Source organism: Ziziphus jujuba, chromosome 9 (assembly GCF_031755915.1).
Source record: "Ziziphus jujuba cultivar Dongzao chromosome 9, ASM3175591v1".
Lineage (NCBI taxonomy): Eukaryota > Viridiplantae > Streptophyta > Magnoliopsida > Rosales > Rhamnaceae > Ziziphus > Ziziphus jujuba.
Window position 1 is genome coordinate 24,771,449 of NC_083387.1, and position 10,007 is coordinate 24,781,455.

Genomic DNA, 10,007 nt, shown 5'->3' on the forward strand with positions numbered 1-10,007 from the left:
TACTCTTTATCATACTTTCCCACCTAATCTTCTATTTGTTATACTGAAACTACCTGCGCTAATAATGAGCTTGCATAAAAAATAAAAGATATATGAAAAATTCTACAAGAATCCACATGCGAATCTATATTACAAAAAATAATAGTATTGATAATAATTGTTTTAAAAATTATTATCAATACTGCAGATTCGCTAGAACGTGAGAGTCTATATATACTTGTATAGATCATAGGCTTTTTTTTTTTTTTTGGGCTAAGATAATTTACATTTCAAGTGTAATCCTCACAGTTTCTTTTCTTGCTAATAATTATACTCATTATTATTTTGTTTCGGGTACTTTATTTCGATTCTTTTTTTTTTCCTCTTATATTATATTTTTTTGTTAATTCGCTGATATAATTTTTTACATTTTTTTCATTATCTTTTGACATTATTCCAAGGCTATACATATTAAATTGTCTATCTTATGGTTTCCTTTAATTAGGTGATTAGTATTAAATGAAGTGTTAATTATTTCACTTTGATGAAGTAAAATATGCATCGATATGTATGTACATGTATAAAATATAAATATATGAAGAGAATTATATTATAAACAAAATATTGAAAAGACAACGATGCAAAATCTGTACAATACAGTGAAGTCCAACAATTAATTTCAAATGCCTTACAGCCAATTAGTTGAAGGCAGAGATCCTACGAAAGCAGACAAACCTTTTTTTTTTTTTTTTTTAATAGCAAATGTCTACTTTGGGGGCTTTCCATTTATTTCCATCAAAATCTTTTGGATAAAAGTCAAAATTTGAATCTGAATCTGATGAATGTTTGTTCTCCTTTTTATTTTATTTCTGCTAAAAGGGACCTACTCTTGACGCAATTGGGAATCTTGGGTATTTGGTCAAGAAATTGAACTAGTTCACTTTTAAAAAATCTGGACGATGGGTAAAAAATTTTAGTAACAAATGAAAATTTATCAGTTTATATCTGATTGGTGACAAAAATTTCTCTTTGTTACATTTAATAATTAGGTTATTTAATTAGTAACAAATTCTTACTTTGTTATACATTTTTTTAACTAATATTGTACGTTATTATATTGCCCATTTTGGGGTGACGAAGGAATATTTGTCACATAACACTCTCACATTATCATTTAAAATAATGTTTGCGTATAAACGGTGCCATTTGGGAAATTGATCGGGCCACACTATGTATATTCGATAAAATTGCTCTAAATTTTCAAAAAAATTCTCTTATCATCATCACCCTTTCCCTTTCGATCTCTTCTCTCATGATCGCATGACCATCCGGACCGCCGTAGTCATCAAAACCCTCACCGAGACCTATCGGTGCCCCTGCAAAATCTTCTCCGCTCAGGAACCACACCGCTACAGCCACCGCCACCGCCACCGCCACCTCCATCGAGCATGACGCCGTTGCCCTCTTCGCCTGGAAGGTTGAGACCCTTGAGGAGTACCGGTGGCTAGACCTGGCAATTTAGGTCATGACACAGTGACACGACTCGAAAACGACACGGAATAAATGGGTTTGGGTTTATTATAAATGGGTTCGGGTCATAATCGGGTCAACCCGTTTAACACGATTATTAATCGTGTCATTTTCGGGTTGACCTGTTTAACTCGAAATTGACCCGTTACGATCCATTTATTAAACGGGTCAGTTTCAACCCGACACGATTATACACCTATTACAACCCATTTAAATTTAATATTAAATTAATATTTTATTACTAATATAATATTTAATAATTAAAAAATATTAGAAATTAAAAATTTTATACAAATAATTTTCTATTATTAATTTTTTAAAAACAAAAAATATATTTTTAATAAAACAAAAAAAAAAATTCAGATCTAAAACTCAAAAGTCGAGAGTCAAGCCTTATTTTTCAATTTTGCATCTTATTCTCCAGCACACAACGCAGCCACCACAGACCACACCAGCCAGCCCCATCTCCAATCTCCATCAGCCATCAAAACCTCCTTCCTCTACCCCTGCTTCTTCTCTCTGCCTCACCAGCCAGCCCCATCTCCAAACTCCATCAGCCATCAAAGCCTCCTTCCTCTACCCCCTGCTTCTTTTCTCTGCCTCACCAGTCAGCCCCATCTCCAATCTCCATCAGCCATCAAAGCCTCCTTCCTCTACCTCCTGCTTCTTCTCTAAGAACAAAGGAGAACAGTGAGTCGTTTGAGAGTTGAACTGTTGAAGCAACTGACAGTTGAAAGAACAAAGGAGAACGATTTGGGTTCGGCATTACAGGGTCTTTGAGAGTTCTCTGCAGATTCTTGACGAACGGTGAGTCGTGCTAAACTTTCAAATTTAGTTCTCTGCAGATTCTCTTTTGTCACTTTCAATTCATTTTGTACTGATATATTTGGTTGTATCTGAATCTTGGTCGACGCTGCAACTGCTATCTCTTTTATTTGACAAAAATTCCATTCCTTCAGACATCCCCGGTATACAAGTTGTCAGAAACTTTATCTTTCCCCCACTAATGATTAAAAAGCATCTCAGCACATGACATTTAAAAGTAAAAATAACAAATTAAACATACATATATATATATATATATATATATATAAAAGAAAGAAAGACTCTTCCAATAGCATTTGCACATGCACCTGATGTGAAAAATAATGCCTAATACCACTACTACTCGTGCTACTCCATTCTTTATCTCTTTCTTTTCCCTCTTTCTTTTTGGGGTAGGAGATTAATTTGGTTTCTAGTTTTTCAAGAAATTATTTTACAGTGACCCACTTGGGGATGAAGAGTTTTAAGGATGTAAATTTTTTTTTGGCTGCTTTAACATGTGTATGAAAAGGGCAAAAAGAAAAGGGGTACCTATTTGGTTTGACCAATTACGTTCTTTTGGCTGAAAAAAAAAATGATTAATAAGAATTGGACAGCATGAAGCAATAATTAGATTGCCGCTAAAAAGGTAAATAATTACATCTTCTTCAATTAATTGGTATTAATCTTATAAATTTGCTCTATATATTTGTGGTTCTAAATGGACAGATATGGTTTTTAGATAATTTTCTTTTCCTTACTCTCCAATTAATTAATGTTACTTTTACATATTTATTCTTAATATTTGTGGTTATAAAATGAATGTAATATAATTTTTTTGGTCTTTTTATTTAATCTATCTCCTATATATGTAAATGCTTATGTTAGAGTAGGTATTTATCAAGAAACAATTTGTTAATGCTCTCGATCCTCTTCATTTTTGTGGTATTTCTCATTTTCTCTTGCTTCATTTTTATTTTGTAGTTTAGAATACATTTTATATTGTATTTTACTTCATATGCTTGAGTAGTGTATAGATTAAAAAGGAAAGAATTAGACAAATTTTAACTTTAAAAAATGTTGATGACTCAAATAAGAAATGACAATGCATATTAGCTAAATTGTCATTGTTGGAACTTGGAAGTACTAATTTGGAAGATTGCATAGATATTTAGCCATCTTGTACCTCTTATAGCTTGGGAAATGAAAAAATTATATATGTGCATATGTGTGAATATATTTTGCTTTGTGATTTGGAAACAAAAAATTATATACATGTTTATTATAAGGTTGTTATAATATTTTATTTTAATATATAATTTTTTTTGGTTTGAAAACATGTAGATAAACATGGATGGACTTCAAATAAATCTTGAATCAAGTAGCTTTGAAATGCCTATTAATTTAGAAGATGTTGCAAGTCCTATGGAGGGAGTCACAAGTGGGCATAAAGTGAAACGCAAGAGAAAACTCACTTCAAAGGTTTGGTCTTACTTTGATGTGCTTCCTTTGGATGTTGATGGTAAGCAAAAATGTAAATGTAAAGATTGTGGTACCATTTATCTTTGTGATAGTAAATATGGAACGGGAAATTTGGTGCGTCATTTGAAAAATTGTGTGAAAAGAGACACTCGTGATATTGGTCAATTATTGATATCTCAAGATAGAGGGACTATCTCATTGAATGCATCTAAATTTAACTTTGAGCATTTTCGAGAATTGGTAACTTCGGCCATAATCATGCATGATTTGCCTTTCCAATTTGTTGAGTATGAGGGAATTAGAACCATATTTCAATATTTACATCCTGATATACAACTTGTTTCTAGAAATACTACTAAGTCGGATGTTCTTAAAATGCATTTGAAGGAAAAATGTAGGATAAAATGCATGTTGGATGCAACTCCTGGTAGAATTTGTTTGACTTCTGATTTATGGACTTCTGCAACTACTGATGGATATATATGTCTTACTTGCCATTTCATTGACAAAGAGTGGATCTTGCAAAAGAGAGTGTTAAATTTCTGTTATATGCCACCTCCACATACCGGTATAGCATTGGCAGAAAAACTATACTCTTTGTTGTGTGAATGGGGAATTGAGACAAAGTTATTTTCTTTAACTTTGGATAATGCTTCTACCAATGATGTCTCTGTTGATATGTTAGTTACTCAATTGCAATTAAAGGGGGCTGTAGTTTGTGATGGTGATTTTTTTCATCTTAGATGTTGTGCTCATATCATTAATTTGGTAGTACAAGATGGGTTGAAAGATATTGATAATGTTGTTCATAAGATTCGGGAAAGTATTAAATATGTAAGAGGGTCACAAGTAAGAAAACAGAAGTTTTTAGAATGTGTTAAATTGTTGTCAATGGACTCTAAGAGAGGTTTGAGGCAAGATGTGCCTACTAGATGGAACTCTACATATTTAATGCTTGAAAGTGCATTGTACTATCGACGTGTCTTTTGTCATTTGGAGCTAACTGATTCAAATTATAAAAGTTGTCCTTCTAGTCATGAGTGGGAGAAGATTGAAAAGATAAATAGATTCTTGGGTTTGTTTTATGATATCACTTGCATATTTTCGGGCACTAAATATCCTACTTCAAATTTGTACTTTTCCTCGGTTTTCTTTTGTTATGTTACATTGAAGGAAAATATTGAAAGTGAGGATGATTACTTGAGAACCATGGCTAATCAAATGCTTAAAAAATTTGAGAAGTATTGGTCAGAATTTAGTTTGATATTAGCCATTGCAGTGGTTGTGGATCCTCGATATAAGCTTCAATTGGTAGATTGGTGTTATAGAAAAATTTATGGAGCAAGTGGTTCTAGTGAGTTTATACGTGTGAAGAGCAAATTATTTTCAATATTTAAGGAGTATGTTCAAAAAAGATCTTTGACATCTTCTATACATTCTTTGGAGAAAGAAAAGAGTAACACATCTTGTGGTGTTGGAGAAGATGTCATTTCTTTTAGAAAGACAGCTAGTTCCATTTTGAAAGTAAATAACTCTTAAATTTTTTATTAATTTTAATTGTTTGTATTTGTGTTAATTAGTGATTATTTATAATTTTTTGAAAAATAATCTTATTGAAATTTTTATTTTCTAACACTGTAGGAATTTAATATTTGTGAAATTGAAGAGTTAGGTGCCAATACACAAAAATCACAATTAGAGCTTTATTTAGAGGAGCCAAGGATGGCTACTGAAATTGAATTGAATGTGCTTGATTATTGGAAAGCAAATCAGTTTTGTTATCCTGAAGTTGCTTCAATGGCTCGTGATCTATTGAGTATCCCTATATCCACCGTTGCTTCTGAATCTGCTTTTAGCATTGGTGGACGAGTATTAGATCAATTTCGTAGTTCATTAAAGCCTAGCACTGTTGAAGCGATAGTTTGTACAAGAGATTGGTTATTTGGGCAAAGAGGTAATTATTTTTATTAATGTTTTCTTTATTTCATTTGCATATATTAATAATTTTTTTGTTTCACTAATTTATTTTATTAATGATTTTTTTGTTTCACTAATTTATGGAATGCAAGAAAAATTTGAAGCACAACTTGAGGATCTTACTGAAGATGTTTTGAGCTGTGATATCAATAAAGAAGAATCTTCAAGTCAATGCTCTAATTATGCTAATACTCAAGCATAAGGTAATATCAATGTTAAAATTTATTTAATTTATTTTATTTTATTTTAACATTTTAACTTTTGTATTATATTTAATTGATTTTTTTTTATTTTGATATTATGATCCCAGGCTGGATTGTTGAGCACCAAAAATCGACATATTTGGTTTGGAATCTGGACATCGATAAATAAATTTGGAGCATAATGATAGTTATGTCCTTTTTCCTTTGGTTTTATATGTATTATGATAACAATTTGATACCATTTATTTTATTTTGTATTGGTGTTTTACTATTATTAGGACATTAAATTTTATGTTGGTGTATTGAATTTGTCTTTTTTAGCACATATTAAGACTTATGTATTGTGAATTATAATTTTTGGCATTTTAAATAAGTTATTTTAATAAATAGGTTAGTTTTCGGGTTAATAGGTTAATTTTCGGGTTAATCGATTAGTTTTCGGGTTAATAGGTCAATTTTCGGGTTAATAGGTTAATTTTCGGGTTAATAGGTCAATTTCAGGTTAACGGGTTAATAGATCAACACGACCCGTTAAAATAATCATGTTAAACGGGTCGTGTCATGTTGACCTGTTTATAAACAGGTCGGGTTAGTGTTTTGGGTACCTGACACGATTAATAAATGGGTCGTGTTCGGGTTAGGCATTTTTGACACGATTATTAAACGGGTTGACACGAACACGACCCACGAACCCGAATTGCCAGGTATACCGGTGGCGTACCGAAAAGGCCCTTGATTGGGGCCCAGGTGGTGGACCCGATTTGATTATCGATGATGGTGGTGATGCTACTTTTCTTATCCATGAGGGGATTACGGCGCATCCTCAATCACGACACGAAGTCGTGCAACCGCGTGGCAGCAAATCAGTGGCCCTATTCAGTTCCAGCAGACCGCGCTTACGAAGATTTGGACCAGATCGGCTTTTGAGAAGCTGGACTCCATTTATGGGTCATTTGAGAAGCCATTGGAGAAGAATGGGTATGTTCTGCCTAGAGTTAAGATGGTGAATGCTGATTTGGCTAGGATTATCAACTACAATGAGGTTCAGTGTGTTGGTTTTTGATTCTTTGCTGATGAAATTTTATTTTTGTGGGATTTAACACCGATATTAGGCTTTTATAGCTGTTGATTTTGTGGGTTTTCTTGATTCTCTCTGTGTTACTTTTCTTGCTAGTTTTCTAGTTTCGTCTGAGCACTGACTTTTTTTCTATGATTTACTTTGGTGAACTTTTTTTTTATGTAATTTTTTTTTTTTTGGGGGTCTACTTCAATTGTATACCCAATTTGCTTCTCGATGTAGGCTAATATCGGATTAATATTTTGATATCTACGTTTGAATTGGATCGATTTTTAGGTAGGCCTGATTAGGAAGACTTTCTGGTTTGTCTTTGCTTCGTTTTAGTTTTGTTTCTTTATTTATTTTCTAGATAGCCGTTGATGTTAGGTATTGTGGAAAATTTAGTTGAGCATCTTGTTGGGAATCAGGCAATTTTCATCAATGCATATGGTATCATGACCTCTTCTGATTCCCCTTATCCCAAAAACTCATATGTGAGATTTGAGATGTGTCAGATATTGCAATTTAACTAAGCATTATGTTTGCATATGGTCATGTTTGGCTAGTACTCCTGATTTTCTTGAGTATGTTTTGAGGTAAAGCATGTCAAATAGTATATTTTAATGGGTAGGGGAGGATCTTTAGAGCAGGGGAGGATATTAAGAATACCATCTATTTTCCTTCTGGTTTTCTAACACAAGAATACCATATTTGGTAAAAATGCCTTTGTTCTGAATTAGATTGCTAAATATATAGTTTCTTTCTAGATAAGAATTTATCTAGTTTGATAATATTACTAATTCAGTTTATTCATGAAAGAACAAAAAATTTAAATAAAAAAAAAAGAAAAAAGAAAAAAAAGTGCTACATGTGAAGAAATGAGAGTTAAGAATGACTACCCCACGCATATAGCGGGAAAGGATATGCATATTTGTATCTTAAGTAGCAGCAATTCTTCACTGTTTAATAAAATTTCTTGGCTCTGTTTGAGATGGCTTAAATGGATATTAATTTGTTTGTTCCATTACATACAAAGCTAGTTAGAATGGCATGCTTGTATCATTTTAATAAAAATTGATCTTATCATTGCTATTAAAGCCACTACCCTACCCTTGATTAATTTTGATTAGATAGTATTATTGTATCATATCTAGATATATAGCGGCTTTGGTGGGTGTGCAAAATGGGTCTGTTGAAGATTTGTTGTGTTGGGCCTCATCATGTAATTTGTCAAGCTTTTCAATATGAGATTTTTTTTTTTTTTTTGAATGCCTTGTTTGTGCCAGGGGCTTTGGAACAGAAGGAAATGGTATTTAGCATGGGGAGTTTGTCAAGGATGATAAAGGTTGTGTTAGATATTTTTGTCTACATTATTATATTATATTATATTATTTACGACAAAAAAATAAAAAGGACTCTGTATATGTTTCCTGGAAACTAACGAATGAAAAATGGGTCTTCTGGGTTGTGGTGGTCGTTTGGGGTCTCAATTAGCCTGGACAATTCATGCTAGAATTACGTGATTGCCCCAATTTGATAATATTCTCAAATTGTTGAATACGGTGCTCGTTCGGGGTCGAGGTGGTCGTTTGGGGTCAAGGTGCACGTTTGGCATCCCAGTTAGCCTGGGCAATTCATGCTAGAATTATGTAATTGCCCTAATTTGATAATATTTTCAAATTGTAGAGTAATGTGCTCGAAGTCAATGCGTGTCCCATTCGGGTCGTTTTGGCCAGCTAATCGACTCAAACAAGTAACTTTATTTATATTCTTGAAAAATAAAAATTCTAAACGCATATATGTATATATATCTGAACACAAACATTCACAAAAAAAAATATATTTGAACAAAAGAAAGGTTATCGTCCAGTCTGTCTGCATGCAAATCTGCATAAAAAGTATCGGTTTTGCTGTGTATAATTCTGTATATATATATAACATAGCAAAATTGATTTTTTTTTTTAAATGCAATTAAAGCATAATTTTAATGTGGATCTGTATGTGGATGGATGTAACCTCCTTCTACATATATAAAACGACATGATAGCGACTAACCAATATTTGAAACGTCATCCTTTGCTCAACCCAAAAATAAACAAAAGCTACCACGTGCATACAAACATGCATCATTTTTCTTTTGTTTTGGTAAAATATCGACAGGCATATATGCGTCATGCTAAACTGTATGAAGATATTTGTCTTTCAAATATTGGTCCGACAATTCCCCAAAATATTTGGGGTCTCATCAGGTGCAGATGTAGAAGCAGCATTAGGGGATCATGATGTAACAAATGGGCACTCGAAAATAGTGGATGACTAAGATGGTAATAGTATGTTGCCCTGCATCGTCAATTGAAATGGCTATGTTATCGGCACAACTGCACTATCACCTCCCTCCTATCTTCCATTTCCTTTCTCTTTTTTCCCTCTTATTTGCATTTGCTTCACTGTTCATGAGCAAAGCAATCGTTTCCGATTTTCCAGTTACTGCACAACTTCTTGGAAGGGCTTCTCTTTTCTTCGCTGTCACGGCCTTCTTCATAGCCGTCTCCATTTCTTTATATGGTTTGCACTTTGTCCTTTGAACCTTTAAAATTGCCACATTGCCTTTTGAAGTATTGTTTTTGTGTCATATCTTAAATCAATTAATAATGGAGGTTTGAAATGATAAAGAAATAGATCATGTTCCTTTTACAACAAGTTACATTTCACTGTTACAGTACTCCAATTATAAGGTACTTGGCATTTTGTCACCTAAACAAAATAAAATATTTTATAATGTTAACCAATTTTCATTACTTATTTTTAACTTGTTGATAAAACCAAAGTGACACAATAACATTAAAATTTCAGAGGTCAATTTAGTGATTTTAAAACTTTGATAAGCAAAATAAAAACTTGAAATAGATTTAAGAGAGCAAAATGTTTATCCTTCTATTTAATTCTTATTTTATTATTTTTCGTATACTGGGTTT

General features: G+C 32.5%; 2 protein-coding genes across 2 annotated transcripts; both read left to right on the forward strand.

Moving 5' to 3' along the window:
• Window positions 1–2,120: 2,120 nt before the first annotated feature.
• LOC125424304 (zinc finger BED domain-containing protein DAYSLEEPER-like) lies at window positions 2,121–6,329 on the forward strand. Its single transcript, XM_048481310.2, has 5 exons — window positions 2,121–2,316; window positions 3,658–3,795; window positions 5,437–5,749; window positions 5,865–5,975; window positions 6,083–6,329. The coding sequence occupies exons 2-4, from the start codon at window positions 3,664–3,666 to the stop codon at window positions 5,972–5,974; spliced, it is 555 nt and encodes a 184-aa protein (XP_048337267.2). The 5' UTR covers window positions 2,121–2,316; window positions 3,658–3,663; the 3' UTR covers window position 5,975; window positions 6,083–6,329.
• LOC125424317 (uncharacterized) lies at window positions 6,073–8,508 on the forward strand. Its single transcript, XM_060811238.1, has 3 exons — window positions 6,073–6,117; window positions 6,680–6,953; window positions 8,319–8,508. Exons 1-3 carry the CDS (start codon window positions 6,073–6,075, stop codon window positions 8,471–8,473), a joined length of 474 nt encoding a protein of 157 aa, XP_060667221.1. The 3' UTR covers window positions 8,474–8,508.
• Window positions 8,509–10,007: the final 1,499 nt, after the last annotated feature.

Coding starts and splice junctions, on each gene's coding strand:
- LOC125424304 (XM_048481310.2), top strand. CDS start 3,664: ATGGATGGACTTCAAATAAATCTTGAATCAAGTAGCTTTGAAATGCCT. Junction 3,796..5,436: donor AGAGAAAACTCACTTCAAAG/GTTTGGTCTTAC, acceptor CTAACACTGTAG/GAATTTAATATTTGTGAAAT. Junction 5,750..5,864: donor TTGGTTATTTGGGCAAAGAG/GTAATTATTTTT, acceptor ATGGAATGCAAG/AAAAATTTGAAGCACAACTT.
- LOC125424317 (XM_060811238.1), top strand. CDS start 6,073: ATGATCCCAGGCTGGATTGTTGAGCACCAAAAATCGACATATTTG. Junction 6,118..6,679: donor ACCAAAAATCGACATATTTG/GTTTGGAATCTG, acceptor CCGAATTGCCAG/GTATACCGGTGGCGTACCGA. Junction 6,954..8,318: donor AAGCCATTGGAGAAGAATGG/GTATGTTCTGCC, acceptor TGTTTGTGCCAG/GGGCTTTGGAACAGAAGGAA.